Consider the following 22,639-nt stretch of genomic DNA (forward strand, 5'->3'; position numbering starts at 1 on the left):
AATGTCTCGTGGAGAGCTCGTGAATGCATTTCGATAATCTCCTAAACCCCTGTCTTCAATCATAGTGGCTAGAGGAAAGATTCCTTGAACGATATAAAAATGTGTCACTACATGTACGGTCTTTCTGCTAACTCAAACTCAAGTCAAGTTGCTAAAGTCAAACTCAATATAAGCAATGGGGGAAAGGTGAATCGTACTGTCCGCCTAGGTTAGGGAAGCCTCATAACAGCAAGAGAAAAAGCTGTTACTGAATCTGGTGCAGAACTTTCAAGCTTCTGTATCTTCTGCCCAACAGGAGCTGTATATTGATTTTAGAAAAAAACACAACCGTATATCGCTATGATTTTTGGCCATCTTACTCACAGTCCTCCTCCGCTGAGGCAACCCCGAGGATTTTTCCGATCGATGAAAAATAAAAAAGTTATGAGTGTTCTTGAGATCAGCTGATAGACCCTCTCGCCTGTCAATCACCACAATGAAGGTAATGCCCCTTCCTAAAAAACCCCGGATGCCTGGACGTGTCAGTCAATGTGGAAGATCGCGAGGGAGAGGCCTCAACTGTCATTCTAAGCTGTGAATCAACTGAACTGTGAGTCTGCAATGTACTTGCAATTAATTATTTGTTAGCCCTTAATGACAATGCAATAAGTTGTTTGGCCTGCCCTGCCTGTGCTTGAAACTGCAATGCTAAATTGGAAATAAAGTGACAATGCAATGAGTTGTTTAGCCTGCCCTGCCTGTGCTTGAAACTGTAATGCAAAATTTGAAATGAAGTCACAATGCAACGAGTTGTTTGGCCTGCCCTGCCTGTGCTTGAAACGGCAATGCAATGAGGTCTGATTGTGTTTGGAAGGAATAAATGCTTTGTTAAGTCCAACTGTGTTTGGAATGAATACATGCTTTGTTAGGTCCGACTGTGTTTGGAAGGAATAAATGCTTTGTTAGGTCCGACTGTGTTTGGAAGGAATAAATGCTTTGTTAGGTCCTACTGTGTTTGGAAGGAATAAATGCTTTGTTAGGTCAGACTGTGTTTGGAAGGAATAAATGCTTTGTTAGGTCCGACTGTGCTTGGAAGGAATAAATGCTTTGTTAGGTCCGACTGTGTTTGGAAGGAATAATTGCTTTGTTAGGTCCGACTGTGTTCAGAAGGAATAAATGCTTTGTTAGGTCCGACTTTGTTTAGTCCAAAGGCCCCACTCATTCCGTGACTTCCGCTTAGTGGACAGGTCACGCTGATTGCATAATTTATGGTGAGTGCAGATGTCACGCTGATTGCGTAATTTCCAGTAAGTGCAGAGGTTGCGCTGATTGCGGAGGTTCCGCTGACCGTGTGTGTGTGTGTGTGTGTGTGTGTGTGTGTGTGTGTGTGTGTGTGTGTGTGTGTGTGTGTGTGTGTGTGTGTGTGTGTGTGTGTGTGTGTGTGTGTGTGTGAAGTGGAGGGTGTGTGAGTGTATGTGTGTGAGAGTGTTTGTGTATGTGGAGTATATGGCTGTGTGTGTGTGTGAGTGTGTGTGTGAGGTGGAGGGTGTGTGAGTGTGTGTGTGTGAGTGTATGTGTGTGTATATGTGTTAGTCTGTGTGTGTATGTGAGTCTGTGTGTGTGTGGATGTGTGTATGAGGTGGAGGGTGAGTGTGTGAGTGTATGTGCGTGTGTGAGTGTATGTCTCTGTGTGCACTGCTTGAAATGCTATGAAATTGAATTTGGTGGCCTGCACTGCTTGAAATGCTATGAAATTGAATTTGGTGGCCTGCTCTCTGCTTGAAATGCCATGAAAATGAATTTGGTGGCCTGCTCTCTGCATGAAATGCTATGAAATTGAATTTGGTGGCCTGCAATCGGCTTGAAATGCTATGAAATCGAATTTGGAGGCCTGCACTTTGCTTGAAATGTTATGAAATTGAATTTGGTGATCTGCACTCTGCTTGAAATGACAAGAAATTGAATTTGGTGGCCTGCACTCTGCTTGAAATGCTATGAAATTGAATTTGTTGGCCTGTGCTTGAAATGCTATGAAATTGAATTTGTTGGCCTGCTCTCTGCTTAAAATGGAATTTCAAGGAATAGTCGTGAGTGAACTGACAGCCCACCAACCTTGAATGACTGAGCTGCCAGCCCACCAGCCCTGAGTTACTGAGCTGCCAGCCCACCACCCCTGAATGACTGAGCAGCCAGCCCACCAGGCCAGAGTGACTGAGCTGCTAGCCCACTAGACCTGAGTGATTGAGCTGCCAGCCCACCAGCCCTGAGTGACTGAGTTGCCAGCCCATCAGCCCTGAGTGACTGAGCTGCCAGCCCACCAGGCCTGAGTGACTAAGCTGCCAGCCCACCAGGCCTGAGTGACTGAGCTGCCAGCCGAAGAATCCATTCAGCCCACAATGTCCATACTACTCCTCTGGAAACTAGTCCCGTCAGCCCACAGAACTCATACTAGCGCTCCAAAAAGCCCTCCCCCCACTGGCCACCAATATTGGAATTGCGTTGGGGGACCAGCCCTCCCGTGTGAACATGGGACCCAACGGGTCCCACTTAGTCTAGTACATATATCTATATATATCTATATCTATATATATCTATATATATCTATATATATATATATGTATGTATATGTATGTATATATATATATATATGTATGTATATATATATATGTATATATATATATATATATATATATATATATATATATATATATATATATATATATATATGTACTTGTGAGTATGTGTATACATACACACTGAGCATTTTTGTTTCTCGTTTATATTGTTTACAGTGCACTATGTTTCCATATTCTGTTGTGATGCAGCAAGTAAGAATTTCATTGTTCTATCTGGGACATGTGACAAGAAAACACGCTTGACTCTCTTGGGAGATTGTGCTTCACAAATCTGATTGTTATTTGAAGATGCAACCCAGAGGATCAATGAGGACAGAGTTGTAGATTTCAGCAAGGTATTTGACACGGTTCTGCATGGCAGGCTATCCTGGGAGGTTGGATTGCATGGCATCCAGGGAGAGCTGGCCTACTGGATAGAAAATTGCCTTTGTGGAAAGAAGCAGAGGGTGATGGTGGACGGTTGTTTTTTGGACTAGAGGCCTGTGACTAGTTGCCTGCCTCAACGATTGGTGCTGGGCTCATTGCTCTTTGTGATTTATATCAACAATTTGGAATCACATTTTGGGAAGTCCATCCAGGGCAGGACATTTACACTAATTGGCAGGGCTTTAGGGAATTGGTGGAAGTGGTGGAGGCAGGTTCGTTGGTATCATTTAAGAATAAATTGGATAGGCATATGGATGAGAAGGGAATGGAGGGTTATGGTATGAGTGCAGGCAGGTGGGACTAAGGGTAAAAAGTTGTTCGGCACGGACTTGTAGGGCCGAGATGGCCTGTTTCCATGCTGTAATTGTTATATGGTTATTGTTATATGGAATGCAGTAGAGCAGAGGGTGGCAGGGAGATAGTTCCTTGAAAGTGGCGTCCAAGTTGGCCTTCAACAGTCAGGGTATTGAGCATAGAATGTGGGATGATATGTTAAAAAGAACTGGTCAGGCCGCAGTTGGAGTATTGTGTTCAGTTTTGGTCAACATTCTATAGAAAATATGTTGTTAAGCTGGAAAAGGTGCAAAGAAGATTTTATGAGGATGTCGACAGGTCCGGGCGGCCTGAGATATAGGGAGAGGTTGAGCCTATTGGGACTTTATTCCTTGGAGCGCAGGAGGATAAGGTGTGATCTTATTGATGTATAAGATCATGAGGGGAATAGATCGGGTAAATGCACAGAGTCATTTACCCAGAGTAGAGGAATAGTGAACTAGATGATATAGATTCAAGCTGAGAGGGGAAAGATTTAATAGGAATCTCAGGGGCAACCTATACACACTGAGGCTAGTGGGCAAATAGAATGAGCTGCCAGAGGAGGTAGTTACAACAGAAACAATAACAACATTTAAAAGACATTTAGACAGGTACATTGATAGGACAGGTTTAGAGGGATATGGGCCAAATGTGGGCAGATGGGTCGCCTTGGATGGCATGGGTAAGTTGTGCCGAAATGCTTGTTTCCATGCTGTATGTCTCTATGACTCTGTGACAAAGGGGCACTTTGCTTCTATCAAAATGTAATTTATTTGAGAGCATTGGTAAAGGTTCACCTTGACACATCCACCATATGTTTCATGTGTACACAGAGTACAAGTGATTCAGTGTTATGAATGTATAATCACGTTTAGCTGTGGTTCATTGCTCAAGCTTTTGCCTCTAAGTCAGGACGTTGTGGGTTCTTCCATTCCAGAAACTGGAGTGCATAAATTCAGGCCAACATTTCAAGATCAGTAGAACTTGCCTTAGGTATATGTGCAAACTTCCTCAGCATTATTTTACAATAGGGAAAGTTCCTGGCCAAAATGATTAGTTCAGTTTAGTTTAGAGATACAGAGCGGAAACGGGCCCTTTGGCCCACCGAGCCCGCACCGACCAGCGATCCCCGCACACTAACACTACCCTACACACACTAGGGATAACTTACAATTTTTACCAAAACCAATTAACCCACAAACCTGTATGTCTTTGGAGTGTGGGAGGAAACCGGAGCACCCTGAGAAAACCCACGCTGTTAAGGGGAGAATGTACAAACTCTGTACAGGCAGCACCCATAGTCAGGATCAAACCCAGGTCTCTGGCAATGTAAGACAGCAACTCTACCGCTGCGCCACCGTGCCACCCTAACAACCAACATGTAATACAATTAACTCAGTCAACGCATCATTGTTTTTCATGTGACCTCCGTGTATAGAAATTATTTGTTGTACGTCCAGCTATAATTATATTCAAGATTCACTTTGTGGCACTTTGAGATATCTAGGGCTATGGAAGGTGCTATACAAAGTGCAAGTGTTTTTCTTTTCTTCCTCCATTAGCTTTAAATAGTTTGTTCTGGTATAATTAAATTCTACGAAGAAAATAGTTTCAGTACCTTCCAACATCTAACATGGGGAAGGAAGTAGCACATTACACTGGTACTGTTTCCTGTTTCTGTATAAACTGGTGGAAGAGTGACAGGGGGGCAGAACAAAAGAGGACCTAGCGGGGGGGGGCTGCCGTGAGGGGGGAGAACAAAGGGAGACTTGTGGGGGGCGGGATACTTTCTAACTTTGGTGGCGCCCTTTTGTGGCAACACTTTGCATACCTTTAGTACGCAAAACAAAGAACTTCACTGTGACATGTCACGTGTGACAATTCATTCTTTCGTCCGTTCACTTGCCTCTCACTCCCAGGGCAATTTTTAAACTTGAATTACGAAGAACAATGAACTTTAATGTCCTTCTGTTCTTCTTATATGCCTTAATTTAAACCTCTGATGTAAACACCAGCTGACAATGGCATGTTTGAGGAACAGTGATGTGGAGAAAGCGGGGAGATATGCTCAAATGAAATGTTGTTCGGGTATGGATGCTGAGGCATGGACTAGTCCTGCTTTGGTTCATCATCTCCCACTGACTGTCCACCTGGAAATGTGTTCAGGGCCAGCTCCCCACTGCTGCTGGTTACAACTTTCAATATCAATAGAAAATGTGTGTCCTAATTTAAACAATTTATCATCCACTGAGCAAAATGCTCTCTCACTTCTGTTAGCACTCAAGAACAGGCTTTCATTGCATCACTACTCACCTGTCACTGAACAGCCGATCGGAAAATCAATAATGATGTTAAATCATTATGATCCCGGAATTTGCACTTTAACAAGTCAATCTGATTGAAGCATGCACAGCATGGGGCACTGGAGCAAACTGTGCGACAGAGCGAGGCTTACATTCCCACAGGTTACTGGGAATGGAATGGAGAAGTAATCATCACAGAAGCATTAGCCAACCTGGTGAGAGGCCACGAGGGACATTTGCGGAAAAAAAGAGAGAGAGACGGGGGAGGGAAGGGGGCAAGGGGAGAGGGAGAGGGAGGGGCAGGGGTAGAGGGAGAGGGGTAGGGAGGAGAGGGAGGGGGAGGGGGAGGGAGAGGGAAAGGGAGAAGGGGAGGGAGAGGGAGAAGGAGGGGGAGTGAGGGGGGAGGGAGAGGGAGAAGGAGGGGGAGGGAGAAGGGGAGGGGGAGGGAGAGGGATAGGTTGGCATGGATGTAAATAGGTATGTTACAAAACTTACCTTCAGCGGCGCTGCAGTTCTGCCGCTGCCCGTGTGCGCGACTTTGGCGCCTTTGAGAGGGGGGCTAGTTTAAAATGCGATTTTTCTGCAGCCTATTCAAATCGATCTCTGTTAGTCTGTTTAGTTGCTAAAGAAAAATCGCTTCGACTGCCGTTTTATTAAGTTTATTAAAATTAGCGCTGGATCATTTAATTGTTAGAGTAAATTAAAAATCATCTTCTAAAGCCGTGAACGCCGACAACGGGACGGATCTCACGTAGGGGACAAGGCAAGGTAGACTATTTATTTTACCTAAAAAAGTACTTCTTAAGATGCCTTTAATCAAATTTTTTAATTGCGAGATGGTGACTTGGAGCCCATCCGAACCGGCAGTATTTTTCATGCCAACATGGGCTTCAAAATCACTGCAACCACAACGTTCCAAACCAGCACATTCCACAAAATGCCACTCGCAAGATGATTTAAATGGCCATTAATTTACAGCAATTAAACACTAAATTCCTTCCATTTGGCCTATAAATTTATGACAATGAGATTTTAAAATCATGTTATATTGTGAATTCTTGTGTGAATGTTATTTGAAAATTTAGGCTATTTAAAAATGTAAATCTTTTCTTAAGAAATGGATAGATGTTTAGATCTAGTAATTGAATTTTGGAATTAGCTACAATGGGGTAACTAACTAATTATATGCTTTAATTTCAGGTCATCCAAGTAAGATTGTTTAATATTTGTTTCAGAATGCTTCAGTCTATAATAACTGAGAATGTCTTTCAGTTCTCTTAATTTTTAATAAAGTTATGGCCATTTGACTGTCCTCGATCACAGCTTTTGTGTTTAGTCAATGGAAAAGCAATATGGAACAAGATGCTAATTTCCGAGTATGAAAATGGCCATAACTTTTTTAATACTGAAGATATGAAAGTGAATTAGGTGTCAAATTAACTTCATTTTATGCTTTATCTGATGGGATAAATTGCAAACTTGATTTTTTAAATCTCAAAATTTTGTAACATTGCTAATGTAAACGTAGACCAGTTGGTCAGTAATGCCCCTCTCCCACTTAGGAAACCTGAATGGAAACATCTGGAGACTTTGCGCCCCACGCAAGGTTTCCGTGCAGTTCCCGGAGGTTTTTGTCAGTCTCCCTACCTGCTTCCACTACCTGCAACCTCCGGCAACCACTTGCAACATCCGGGAACCGCACGGAAACCTTGGGTGGGGCGCAAAGTCTCCAGAGGTTTCCGTTCAGGTTTCCTAAGTGGGACAGGGGCATTAGATTGCAGATGACAGCAAGATTGCTGGGGCAGCGGACAGTGAGGAAGACTGCAAGTACGCGGTGGGGTAAAGGTCAGCTGTATCGACCAGAAATGGGCGGTGAAATGACAGATGCTCATTAATCTGAGCAAGTGTGAGGTGTTGCACTTTGCAACATCAAATGTAAGGGGAAAATTGTCTCATCCTTTTTCCCATAACTTTGCAAACTCATCTTCTTCAAGTCGAGGTGTCTGTCACCATCACCCACGCTTACTTCATGTGAAACGGATTTCCCCAGTGCCTTCGCTCAGTCTTTTGTCATTTATTTAAAACTTATGATGTCTGGTTACGAACTATTCCTTTTATGAATTCTCACTCACCACCACAGGCCCTCTGAAATCTTTGGGTAAACCATAATGCAACTTTATAAAACTTTGAAGTCTGAAGAAGGGTTTCGGCCAGAAACGTTGCCTATTTCCTTCGCTCCATAGATGCTGCTGCATCCACTGAGTTTCTCCAGCATTTTTGTCTACCATTTATAAAACTTTGCTTGGTCTGCATTGCAGTTGTATAACACTTTGGGTAGGCAACATTTGGAGTATTATGTGCAGTTGTGGTCACCCCATTACAGAAAGAATTTGGGAAGTTTGGAGATGGTGCAGAAGAGGTTAACCTGGATGCTGCCTCAATTGGAGGGCATTAGCTACAGAGAGAGGTTGGATTGATTCACTGGAACGTTAGAGGCTAAAATGAGATCTGATGAGAAGCCTAGATACTGATAACCATCATTCCAGGGTAGAAATGACATACACTAGAGAGCATGGCTTTAAGGTGAGATGTGGAAAGTTCAAAGGAGATGTGCAGGCAAGTTTTTTTTTACACAGACTAAAATTAAGAAAAGTCTTGAAAATTAGTTTAGTTTAGTTTAGATATACAGCGTGGAAACAGGCCCTTAGCCTCATCGAGTCTGTGCCGACCAGCAATCCCCGCACACTAACGCTATCCTACACACACTAGGGACTATTTACAATTGTACCAAAGACAATTTACCTACAAACCTGTACATCTTTGGAGTGTGGGAGGAAACCGGAGCACCCGGGAATAATCCACGCAGGTGACGGGGAGTACGTACAACTCCTTACAGACAGCACCCGTAGTCAGGATCGAACCCGGGTCTTTTGGGCTGTAAGGAAGCAACTCTACCACTGCGCCACAGTGCCACCAAGTTCTCTGCACCTTAAAGAGTGTAACTAAAATTATTTTTAAGTCTGCACTGATTTAGGAATGATTATTTGCAAAAGCAAACGTTGAGCAGAAACGTATCTGTTGCATTATTAGCCATGTTGTATTATTGTCCCTTGTACAGTTAATAAACATACTGATTCTACAAAACTTTCATCTGTAACTTTGTTTTAAGGAGTTCCTAATCTGGACAATAGACAATAGACAATAGGTGCAGGAGTAGGCCATTCGGCCCTTCGAGCCAGCACCGCCATTCGATGTGATCATGGCTGATCATCCACAATCAACACCCCTTTCCTGCCTTCTCCCCATATCCCCTGACTCCGCAATCTTTAAGTTATCTTTTATTAACAAATGTTCATAGATTCAGATATTATAAAAGATTGCCGGTTAGTTTAGAAAACTTTGCAATGAGCACTGATGCTGGCATCAACAAAGTGACGGAGCAGAGCAGAACTGAGGTTGCTTGTGTGTCAATACCCTCGCCATATCATCAATCCCTAACAGAAACTTCATAGAGTGTGGATTTGCCAATGTTAAGAGGGAGCATGGCACTGCTGATGAGGAGAGCCCATCTAGCAATGACTCTGTAACACAGGCAGAGAAAGGGGCAGAGAAAGAAATCGGCAGAATGCTTCGATGTTTTGGGAAAATTAAGCTAATGCTCTTAGTAATTTTAGTTTAATTTAGAAAAAGGAGCAGAGAAAGAAATGGTCAGAATGCTTCGAAAGTTTGGAAAAAATAAACCAATGCTCTCAATATTTTTAATTGAATTTAGAGATACAGCGTGGAAACAGGCCCTTCGGCCCACCAAGTCCGCGCTGACCAACGATCACCCATACATTAGTTCTATCCTACACACTAAGACAATTTACAGAAACCAATGAACCTTCAAACCTGCACGTCTTTGGAATGTGGGAGGAAACCAGAGCTCCAGAAGAAATCCCATTCAGTCACAGGGAAAACGTACAATCTCTGATTGAATCCGGGTCTCTGGCACTCTATGCCAGCAACTACTGCTGTGCCACTGTGCCACAGGACATAGAGTCATCTAGTAACAGAGCACAGGAAATTGCCCGTACTGGCCAATGTGGTTTATATACACTATTCCTACTTGCCCACGTTTGGCTCACATCCTTCTAAATCTTTCTTTAGATTTTAGATTTTGGAGAAGCAGCGTGGAAACAGGCCCTTCGGCCCACTGAGTCCGTGCTGACCAGTAATCCCCCCATATACTAACGTTTTCCCACATACCAAATTACTTTATTTTACCAAAATCAATTAAGCTACAAACCTGTACATCTTTGGAGTGTGGGAGGAAACCAGAGCACCCGGGGAAAACCCACGCGGTCACCGGGAGAACATACAAATTCTGTACAAACAGCACCCATAGTCAAGATTAAACCCAGGTCTCTGGCACTGTAAGGCAGCAACTCTACCACTGTGCCACCGTGGCAGTTTTCTATCCATGTACCTGTCCAAATGTATTTTAAATATTGGTAACGTTGCCTGTCAAGTTCCTATTAAATCTTTCCCCTCTCACCTTAAACCTATGTCCTTTGCATCTTGATTCCCCTTCTCAGGGTATCTATTCCCCTCATTCTAAACACCACCATAAGATCACTCATCTTCCTGCACTCAAAAGGGATAAACTCCCACCTGGCCCATGCTCTCCCAATAGCTCACTCCCTGAAGTCCTGACAACATCGTTGTAAATCGTCTTTGCACTGGTTTCAGCTTGACAACATCCTTCTGAAAACAGACTGACCAAAACTGAATACAATACTCCAAATACAGCCTCATCGATGTCTTGGACAACTGTAACATAACATCTTAACTTCCATACAAAATACTCTGATTGAAGAACGCCAATGTACCAAAAACCTTATGATGCCACTTTCAAGGAACTATGTACCTGCACTCTTCGATCCCTCTGCTCAACAACACTCCCCATGCCCAGCCATTCACTGTGAAGGTCCTGCCCTGGTTTGACTTTCCAAAATGCAACACCTCACACTTATCTGCATTAAACCTCATTATCAATTCCTCAGGTAACTTGTCCAACTGATCAAGATCCTGTTGAAATTTTAAATAACCATGTTCACTGTCTATGATACCACACACTTTAGTGTCTTCTGAACACTTACTAATCCTGCCTTGTATGTTCTCATCCAAATCGTTGATCTAAACCACAAACAGCAATGGTCCCTGAGGTACACCACTAGTCACAGACTACCAGTCTGATAAACAATCTCTGCGTCCTTCCATGAAGCCAATTCTCAACCCAGTTGGCTAGCTCTCCCTGGATCACACCTTCCAGAGCAGTCCACCGTGCAGAACCTTATCAAATGCCCTGCTGAAGTCAATTTTGACAATATCTATGGCATTGCCCTTGTTAAAAATGGCAAATCCTGGATTTGGTGTTGTGCAATGAACCAGATTTGATCAGGGAGCTTAAGGTAAACTACTAGGAGGTAGTGACCACAATATGATAAAATTCAACCTGCAGTTTGAGAGGGAGAAGATGAAATCGGATGTGTCAGTATTACTGCTGAGCAAAGGTGACTACAGAGGCATGAGGGAGTAGCTGGCTAATATTGATTGGAAAGGGACCCTAGCAGGAATGATGGTGGAGCAGCGATGGCAGGAGTTTCTGGGAGTAATCCGGAAGATGCAGGACTTTTAATTCCTAAGAGGAAGAAAGATTCTCGAGGGAAAATGAAGCCTAATCCTGATTTGGAATGAAGACTGATGTTAAGAAATCATGCTTGGCAATTTGCTTTTGGAAGGGAACTGGAAAGTCAATGCCAAATAATTTCTGGTTGTGGCCTAGATTTTCTGATGCTAACTTCCCATTGTTTTTCCCTCTGGGACTGAGAGCAATGGAATAAGTGTAGTACAGTAACACAAAGGGTGGCCTAGTGGCACACCGGTTGAGTTTCTGCCCTTATGGTGTAGGATACAACTAGTGCATGGGTGATCGCTGGTTTGTGTGGACTCGGTTGGCCATGGTGGACTGTTTCCATGCTGTATCTCTAAACTGAACTAAAATACATCGTTCAGTTTAGAGATACATAGCTGCTGCATTTAATGAATAATTGGGCCAACCCCATTCTGCTTGTTCAAACAGACTTTGTCAATTATGCTGACATGAAATGTACATCCAATGTCCTGCAGAAATGGAAAGGGTGCTTAAGGTTACGGTGATATTTGTCAACCATTTCATAGCATTTATTTCTTATTTTCTGGCTGGTTCTTGGGTCATGTTGAACTCTTAGTGCAGAATGCCTTACATTATTTTTTGCCCTATAGCGGTTATTTTTGCTGTAGAAAGCCCTGATCAAAAGTGATTATAAGGATAGGCGAACACTCAAGGAGCTCTTTGCCCATTAACTGCTGTCAGAGGCGAGCACACTGTGTTAGAAGATAAGTAGTGAACATGAAAGAAAGCTGAGAAATGTAATCCAATGGCAATCATATGATGCATGAAGTCCAGCTATTGTGGTACAACTTGCTGTGGTTGAGTTTTGATGATGTTCAGAGGGAGAGAGTCTGTACAATGGCAAAATTGCATTGGAAAGAGATTGTGAAAATCTCCTGTTAACTTGAAAGAGATATTAAACAGATCTGCCACTTATCCCAGTCTGGTTGAGATAAATGACAGTTTTGTAACTTCCTCTTCAATGAACTATATTTTCTGTTGTTTTAGATCTCACAAGGAAGACACAAGGATGTTGTTACTATGTAGTTGCTTTCTGTCAATGCCAGACACATGTGCCCGAGATAGAATATATAACTGCTAAGTAAGGGAAGCATTGGCAATCCACCGCTGGCTTCCCAATTTCATCGTCCACCACCCACCAGTCATGAAGCTACTGAAACTGATAAGCAAATTGACCAAAACATCAGCAACAAGAATAAACATTTTAAGAAGGAACTGCAGATGCTAGAAAATCGAGGGTAGACAAAAATGCTGGAGAAACTCAGTGGGTGCAGCAGCATCCATGGAGCGAAGGAAATCGGCAACGTTTCGGGCCAAAATCCTTCTTCAGACTTCAGAATAAACAGCCCTGGTTTAAGAAATGGTATAGTCATAGAGTGATACAGCGTGGAAACAGGCCCTTCAGCCCAACTTGCCCACACCAGCCAACATGTCCCAGCTTCACTAGTCCCATCATCCCGCGTTTGGTCCATATCCCTCCAAACCAGTACCCGGACAGGGTGTGGAAGGACGAGAAGCTGATGCGAAGAAGTGGAAGCCAAGATACCAAATGGACACAACGCCGAAAAACCAAATAACGGACATGACGTCTCCAGGGGACGGGATTTGTTCGAGAACTTGTCAGCGGTTGGTCCAGATCCCCGCGTCCATCACATCACTGGCCGGGGAAGACGGGAGGGTGGGGGGGGATTTTTAATTTTCCTTCGCCGCTTTTGGACTGCCAAAGGTCATAGAGTGGATTATTTTTGTAACCATTGATCTACCACGGTGCTTGGGATTAATAGACTGGAATCTCTCTATCTCTCTCTCTTTCGTTCTTTCTCTCTCTCCCTCTCCTCCTTCTCTCCCTCCCCCTCCCCCTTTCATCTATCTATCTATCTATCTATCTATCTATCTATCTATCTATCTATCTATCTATCTATCTATCTATCTATCTATCTATCTATCTATCTATCTATCTATCTATCTATCTATCTATCTATCTATCTATCTATCTATCTATCTATCTATCTATCTATCTATCTATCTATCTATCTATCTATCTATCTCTACCTCTTGGCATTCCCAAAATCATTTGGTGTTTTGCAAAGACAACTGCATCCTTCCTATTGAAGAAGAACACTGGCCCAAAACAACTCCTAATCCATTCCCTCCACAGATGCCGCCTGTCCCGCTGAGTTACTCCAGCAATTTGGTCTACCTTCGGTGTAAACCAGCATCTGCAGTTCCTTCCTACACTGTTCTAGTAAATCTTGTCTGCGCTCTCTGCCCTGCTTTCGTGCTGTACAGTGCAGTGCCCAATATCCCAGCCTTAATGAAACCAATGTTTTAACGATGTTCAACACACCCTCCTTGCCTTTGTACCCAGCACCCTAACCCTAAAACAACCAATACTGTCATATCATTGAACCGACTCAGGGAGCTAAGTAATTTGGATTTAGACTATGTTATTTTAGACACGAGTAAAAGAATAATGCCAGCAAACGGTCATGAATAAGAATGAAAAAAGAACTGCTATTTGCTGTTTATCAGTTCACTTAGCTGGAAATGAAAACAGAAGTCTGCTTTTGATATTTATCTAATAATGGCACATACAAAGCAACTCTTTTTATAAATGTGAGTTTTCTACTTTTCCTCGCCTATACTTCAAGCAAGCCTTATCTTCCGATTGCATTATTCTGGACATGGTGTAATAGGAATGCATAGTGAATTAATCAATCAACCAATTAATTAATTAATTTATACTTTATTGTCCCATGTGACAAGTCACAGTGAAATTCTTTGCTTGTTTACCCAAGGTATGCAAATAGTGGTCATAAAGGGCGCATACAAAGTGACAAAGTCACCCTGCACCAGGTCCCCCTCGTGTTGGTGGACCCCCACGCCAGGTCCCCATTGTCCATTGTTCTTCCCCCTCCCTCAGAACCTTCCTCAGTCTCTTCAGAATCCCTAAGTCTGTCTTCATTTCACCTCTCTACCTTCTCTTTTCCGTTGAGAACATATCCAATTTACATAACAAAATGACTGATTAAAAAGCTAGAGGCCAAAGAGAGCAAATCCAATTCTGAGATACCCATGGGAACCGCAGAGACCGCTGAGAAGATAATCACTGACACTAATGCAGAGATTCTGGACAGAATCTCTCCACAATTCCCCTTCATCTCATAAGGGCAAATGAAAATGACACAGCAATGATGACACTGAATATCAAGACTTCCACTAAGACTTCCATTTAGCAGTCAACATAGTCAAGGAGCAGTGTTTGACACCCTGGTCATTCTCACTTCTCCCCTCTCCCCTCAGTTCAGAGATATAAAAGCTCAGAGGAACATTCCACCATATTTAACACGGCGCTGGTGAAAATGGTTGAAAACTTCAATTTCCTCGCAGTACACATCACCAACAATCTTTCCTGGATTACCCATATTGAAGCAATGACCAAGGAAGCACACCAACACCAACGCCTCTACTTCCTCTCTGCTTACGATGTTGGGCATGTCCCAAACAACCCTATCCAACTTCTACAGTTGCACTGTAAAAAGCATGTGATCAGGATGCATCACAGCATGGTTTGGCAACAGCTCCATCCAAGACCGCAATAATTGTGGACGCATCCATTGACTCCATTTATACCTCATGCTGCCTCGGCAAGGCCAGCAGCATAACCAAGGATAAGTCGCACCCTGGTCACTCCCTCTTCTCCCCTCTCCAATCAGGTAAAAGGTATAGAAGTGTGAAAACGCACATCTCCAGATGCAGGGACAGTTTCTTCCCAGCTGTTATTAGGGCAAGTGAACTATTCGACCACAACCAGAGAGCTGTCCTGAACTGCACCTAGTCACCTTGCACTAAATGTTATTCCCATATAATGTACTCTGTGAATGGCTCGATTATAATCATGTGTTGATTATATCAACACATGATACCGGCCCTGCTGAATAGAATTCCGCATTCTATTTCTTTTCCTCTCTGGCGCTATCTTCATGCAATGAATGATATGAGTTCTTTGGATAGCGCAATAACATTTTTCATTTTATCTTGGTACACGTGACAATAACAAACCAATACCAATGCCAGAAATGAACCACCTAAACCACATGGTTATACAGTATGTAGTGTTTATATTGGTGATTGCTGCCCTGCTGTGTTTTGACAAAATGGAATAGATTTTTGAATTCAGAACCTAGATGTAAAGTATTGACTACATGCAGCACACAGGGGGAACTCTCATGGGCAAATTGCAGATCCATAGTAGAACGGATTTTTTTCTACTGACTGTCAAAGCTTTCTGCAATCTTATTCCCAGTGTAACTGAAGTACGTCCTTTGTCCCAATTAAAACTGGGATCTGAATTCTTCAGCATCAGGAAGAGCTACACCTAATGTCACACAGAGTACGGCTCAAATGAATAGTTATGAGCTCAGAAAGCATTCTCCTTTTATAAATTGGATGGCTGCCTTTGGCTTTACAGGTGGTGGTAACATCCATTTCAAACAGCAAGATCCATTGGCCTTTAAGTTTTTTCCCATTTCAAATTACTGATAACTTCACCCAAAGTTTAGGAATGTGAAGAAAAGTTTCTAGTGAAAGAGGACAGAAATTACCAAAATACTTTCATTGGTCAAGGTACATCACATGTGGAGCACTGTCATATGCTAATATAGCATTAAACAGATGTGTGTTATGAATCGATAAGGACCACTTGGGCAATGGATTTAGTACATTATCTCTGCATTACTGTCCATGACTATCAACTTTTAGAGCAGTTAAACCATGCTTGATCTTTCTGTTTATTTAATCAATCATTTGCATTACGCATATTCTCAATGGAAATGGGAATACAAAGTGAACAAGTAGCTTGAGCCCAATTAAAAATTCTAAACGGGTGCAAAATAATCTAATCAGCTCAAATTAAATGAAGGCAACTGGGAAACCATGCCGGTCAATGAATTTGGCAGTTTAAGTCTGTGCTGTTTGCTCCATTAATCAATAAGTAGGTGGCACGGTGGTGCAGCTGTAGAGCTACTGCCTTACAGCACCAGAGATGCAGGTTCGATCCAGACTATTGGTGCTTGTCTGTACGGAGTTTGTACATTATCTCCGTGACCCCCGTGGGTTTTCTCCAAGATCTTCGGTTTCCTCCCAAATTCCCAAGACCTACAGGTTTGTAGGTTAATTGACTTGGTATAAATGTTTAAAAAAAACTGTCCTTAATGTGTGTAGGGTAGTGTTAATGTGCGGGGATCGCTGGTCAGTGCGGACTCAGTGGGCCGAAGGGCCTGTTTTCGCGCTGTATCTCTAAACTAAACTAAAATAAATTAAATAATGGCTTTGCTACCCCTAGACTACATGAAGTTTATTCAGCCGATGGTTAACGTATCACTGCCAGGACATTATTGCTGATTATGGCTTTCAAACTGTGAGTTACTCGTCTATACTTATTCATGTTATTTAAAGATCAACACAGCATGCCCTGCAATACAAGTTCATGTTTGCAACAAAACTGACACCGAGAGTAAATCATGTGGATGATGCAAATGAGACACAGACAATTAGAATATATTGTTGAAACATCTTCACTGGAGTAAAATACACCATCGGCACCAAGCAATGTACAAATCTTAATCATTTAACTTAGTACATCGGATTTTATATCCATCTAAATAAATCACTTCTATGTAACATCATCCTCTATAATTTTCTTTTTTATTATTTGTTATTCAAGGAGTTTGTCCAGACTGGATGTTTTGAAATTCCATCTCTGAGCTGCAGAGTATCTAGGCCAGTTAAGAGTAAGCCCGCCTCATGTCTTGGGCAATTAATATTGGAGCTGCTGCATAGGACAAGGATATTTTTGTACTCGTTCTCATCTGAATGGTTCGGTGCTAAGGCTCTTGAGGCCAGGTGAATACAATGATGGAGGTCACGTCCCTATTTAAGATGCTGACGTTCTAACAGTCTCCTGCTCTGGGTTACCCTGGAACACATATCCTGTACTGGTTCCTGCCCTACTCTGTGACTGGGCAAGAATGAGTCCTGGAGTCTAGCTGATGTATTTGACCATCACTACAGTGGCTTGAGCCACAAGTACACCTATGGAATACCAATGCATAAATCCAACAAATTATTCATGTTATTTGTGAAGAAGGGTCCCGACCCAAAACATCACCTAACCATTTTCTGCCTGACCTGCCGAGTTTCTCCAGCATTTTATATGTATCTTTGGTATAAACCAGCTTGGCACTTCCTTGGCATTACAAATTGTGATTGTACGTATACAATAAGCAGTTAGCAGGAAAGGCACAATACCTTGCATTATCTCTTCCATGAGACTTCAGGAAGTTCATGTTCCGGTATCTTGATAAGAAAGCCACCAGTTGATCGTTAGCTCTATGGAACAAATATAAAAGCATATTTTAACAATCTATCTCTGGTTAATAGATCATAACATTTCAATTACATTAAAAACCACAAGTTCCCCACCAACACCCTTCTACCAACTTTACAGTTATTAAATATTCTTGATCATTATTTCATTGGGTTGTCCATGTTAATTCAGATGGACATTGATTATATGCTCTCCTGTTAGTTTCAGAAGGGGATCCAAAACATCAGCTTTGCATTCATTACTAATCACGTTACCAGCCCTTAAACTGCTTTAAATTGGTGAAATTATTGTGGAAGAGCATGATAAAATGAAACAAAGGGGTGCTGCCAGTTTCTTCCTCTCTGCCTGTGCTTGTCCAGGAAATGTCCACATTGTTACAAGGCCAATCTTCACAATGAATCCGATTGTACTTCTCTTTACATGCGGTTTGTCTTGTCAGTTTTATTTATTTTTATATTTACACTTTATATAATATCATTGCTTCATGTATAGTTCACTAAATTTTATTTAATTTATTTAATTTTTAATTATGTAAATGTATTTCAATTCTTTCTAAATATCGGGATTGGAAAAGATCTTTGCTAGCAAGAGCTTTTGGAAGACCATCACAATATTATAAGATCATAAGTGATAGGAGTAGAATTAGGCCATTGGGCCCATCAAGTCTACTCCGCCATTCAATCATGGCAGATCTATCTCTCCCTCCTAACCTCATTCTCCTGCCCTCTCCCAATAACCTCTGACACCTGTACTAATCAAGAATCTATCTATCTCTGCCTTAAAAATATCCACTGACTGCTTCCATAGACTTATGTGGCAAAGAATTCCACAGATTCATCACCCTCTAACTAAAGAAATGTCTCCTTGAATGATGAATGAATGAATACGTTTATTGTCATTGCACAATACTGTGCAACGAAATTCCATTACATCTCCTCCGGTTAAAAAAAAAAAAAAAAATACAAACACGACAACCATTGACACATATGTACACTCCTTATCACATTCCTAAAATAATGTCCTTTAATTCTGAGGCTATGACCTCTAGTCCTAGACTCTCCCAATGGTGTAAACATCCTCTTCACATCCAAGCCTTTCACTATTCTGTATGTTTCAATGAGGTTCTCCCTGTCTAAGGCCAAGCCCTGGGGTTCACCACCTGAATTGTTCATGGATAACTACTTCATGGACGGTGGACAGTGGCAGAAATGAGGGTCAAAGGCCCAGGAATGCCGGGCTGAGCAGAATGGGAATGTTAGCACAGGAAGCGTGTGGTGGTGTGACAATGGCTTGGACAATATCAAGTTGATTCAACCCAATGTCCCATGATGACGGTTAAATGGGAAGAATAAATAAACACAATGTTATGGGGAAAAAGTGGGACCCTCGGCGGTGGTGAAGCCTCTCGGGGCGACCTGCGGTTGGCAGTCAATGAGAGTGTGGGGGCACTGCCGTGAGGTAGGGGGAAGAACAATGGACGATGGGGACACCGCGTGGGGGGGACGGCTCTGGGGGTGTGGGGTTGAACACACGAGGAGCCGGCGTGCTTTGTACCTTTGTCAGCGCTGTAGGCGGCCGCCATTTGTATACATTGTGTACGCAGCAAAGAATGTCACTGTGCCTTGTCACATGTGACAATGAAGTATTCGAGGATTGAGGAAGGACTAATTTCAGGAAGGACATCCTTGTGATTGAGGCAGTGCAGCGTAGGTTCACGAGATTGGTCTCTGAGATGGCGGGACTGTCATATGGGGAAAGATTGAAAAGACTAGGCTTGTATTCACTGGAGTTTAGAAGGATGAGGGGGATCTTACAGAAACATATAATATGAAAAAAGGACTGGACAAGCTAGATGCAGGAAAAATGTTCCCGATGTTGGGCGAGTCCAGAACCAGGGGCCACAGTCTTAGAATAAAGGGGAGGGCCATTTAAGACTGAGGTGAGGAAAAACTTTTTCACCCAGAGAGTTGTGAATTTGTGGAATTCCCTGCCACAGAGGGCAGTGGAGGCCAAGTCACTGGATGGAATTAAGAGAGAGTTTGATAGAGCTCTAGGGGCTAGTGGAATCAAGGGATATGGGGAGAAGGCAGGCACGGGTTATTGATTGGGGACAATCAACCATGATCACAATGAATGGCGGTGCTGGCTCGAAGGGCCGAATTCCAAAGCGTTGATAATATTCAGGGTATAAAAAATCTTTTATAACTGTCTGTAAAGTGACATCATAATTCTACACTTCGGAATTAGGATGGGGGTATGGATGGGACATGAGTCATGTTGATTCACAATTGTAAATCTATTCTTTTAGACAATTCAGAATAAATAGTCAATCTGTTTCTTGTTCGTACTAAATTTGAATATTTACGAGGTATTTGCTGCTTCACTTTTTGCTTCAAAAGATTTTTTATACCCTGAATATTATCAACGCTTTGGAATGTAATGGAAACATAGAAATATAGAAATACAGAAAATAGGTGCAGGAGGAGGCCATTCGGCCCTTCGAGCCAGCACCGACATTCATTGTGATCATGGTTGATTGTCCCCAATCAATAACCCGTGCCTGCCTTCTCCCCATATCCCTTGATTCCACTAGCCCCTAGAGCTCTATCAAACTCTCTCTTAATTCCATCCAGTGACTTGGCCTCCACTGCCCTCTGTGGCAGGGAATTCCACAAATTCACAACTCTCTGGGTGAAAAAGTTTTTCCTCACCTCAGTCTTAAATGGCCCTCCTCTTTATTCTAAGACTGTGGCCCCTGGTTCTGGACTCGCCCAACATCGGGAACATTTTTCCTGCATCTAGCTTGTCCAGTCCTTTTTTCATATTATATGTTTCTGTAAGAGCCCCCTCATCCTTCTAAACTCCAGTGAATACAAGCCTAGTTTGTCAACACAAACTGGGTAAAGTAGAAGCTATTTTTTGCCAGTTGTTAAATGAGGTGTAAAGTGCAGGGATTTCAAATTACGCCTTGAGTCAGTTGTTTTCCCTTCTGACATTTTGCATGTCCTGTGGAGATAACCACAGTGCGACCATTCAAACCTTCCACAAATGTGTGGCTGAATGGCAGAGGAGAATTGGGAATGTGAGGTTTTGTAAATGAGTGTTCAGGCACTACTCCACCCTCTGCCTGGTTGCACAAGCTTGGCAATTACATATTTTGGTGCTCACTAGACCCAGGGTAAGGAAACTGACTCTCAATCGATTTGTTTCTCAAAAGTATTTTCTTGAGAATTTTACGGGGACCAATTAAAAAAAAAGATGGTTTCAAATGCAGAGCAATAGTTTAGTTTAGAGATACAGCTTGGAAACAGGACCTTCGGCCCACCGAGGCCGTGCCGACCAGCGATCCCCGCACATTAACAATATCCTACACACGCTGGGGACAATTTACACTTAGTAGATGAGGTTAGAGGAGGTGCAGGTGAGCCTCAGCCTCACCTGAAAAGACAGTTGGGGTCCTTGGTCAGAGTTGACGGAAGAGGTATAGTGACAGGTGTTGCATCCTTTCAGGTGAGGCAGATGTTCACTTGCACTTCCTCCAACCTCATCTACTGTATCCGCTGTTCCAGGTATAGACTCCTATATATCAACGAGACCAAGCGCAGGCTCGGTGAGCGTTTCGCTGAACACCTTCGATCAATCAATCCACCTGGATCAACCTGATCTCCCAGTTGCCAAAACACTTTAATCCCCCTTCCCATTCTCACACTGACCTTTCTGTCCTAGATCTCCTCCATTGGATGACAGCATCCCATATTTCGCTTGGGCCACATACAACCCAGTGGTATGAATATTGATTTCTCTAACTTCAAGAAACCCCTGCACCCCTTCTCTCTCCATCCCACCCCCACCCAAGTCATACCAGCTTCAAAGTCGTCTTGTTGAGTCTCATTACCTGTGCTCATTCTCACCTAACAGCTAACAATGTCCTGTTTCCTATATCATCGTAACTTTTTTGCATATTTTTCATTCATTTGTTCTATATCTCTCTACAACTCCGTCTACATCTCTCGTTTCCCTTTCTCTCAGTCTGAAGAAGGGTCTCGACCCGAAACATCGTCTATTCCTTTTCTCCAGAGATGTTGCCTGACCTGCTGAGTTGCTCCAGATTGTTGTGTCTATCTTTGGTTTAAACCAGCAATCTACAGTTCCTTCCTACACAATATGCTGAAACACAACCAGATTACACACACACACTAAGTACTTTCTCAAGGGATGAGAGATAAAATCTTATCACAAGAACAAACACACAAGGGAAAATCAAATTTACTGCAATAAGTAAATAAGCACTATTAATTAACACAGTACTTCATTTTTATCTTTGAAAATGACATTGTGGGATAATGAAGAGCTTATAATACCAGGAGTGGGGGATGTCATTTCACTAATTGTTCATCGTATGTAAGAATTGGAGAAATGTACAAAACACACACAATGATAATAAGGTGCTGGAAATCTGAATATGAGAAAACGGGGACCTTGTTGAATGACATCTGATTTGGAATCAGCAATATGGTATTTGATCATAAAGTTAGTACCTTCATGTATGAATATGTTCAATCAATGTTTGAATGAAAACTAAGTGTACTGAAGTATAAGAACTTTATAAAAGAGGCAAACTGATCAGTTGATTCATTAAAAGATAGTGTTCAAGTAGGTCACGCAGCATCTCTGAGAAACATGGATAGACAACATTTCATGTTCAGGCATTTCTTCAGACCGATTGAGGTGGGGGATGAGGAGGAGAAAGATGAAAGACAGAGGGCAGGATACATATGTGGGGTTTCGAAAGGCAGATGGTTAGACAAAGGCCAAAATGAAAAGTTTGAGATAAGATAGAAGAAGTCCGAGTTATGAAACCAGAGGAATGAATATA

At 42.5% G+C, this 22,639-nt stretch overlaps 1 protein-coding gene across 1 annotated transcript in view; it reads right to left on the bottom strand.

Moving 5' to 3' along the window:
• The window catches only part of xylt1 (xylosyltransferase 1), a 303,503-nt gene that overhangs the window by 87,342 nt on the left and 193,522 nt on the right, over positions 1–22,639 (bottom strand). The window contains exon 5 of the mRNA XM_033040266.1: positions 17,685–17,765. Within this exon, the coding sequence (XP_032896157.1) occupies positions 17,685–17,765 (81 nt within the window). The remainder of the gene's footprint in view (positions 1–17,684; positions 17,766–22,639) is intronic.

The sequence above is a fragment of the Amblyraja radiata genome, chromosome 22 (genome assembly GCF_010909765.2).
Source record: "Amblyraja radiata isolate CabotCenter1 chromosome 22, sAmbRad1.1.pri, whole genome shotgun sequence".
Taxonomy (NCBI): Eukaryota; Metazoa; Chordata; class Chondrichthyes; order Rajiformes; family Rajidae; genus Amblyraja; species Amblyraja radiata.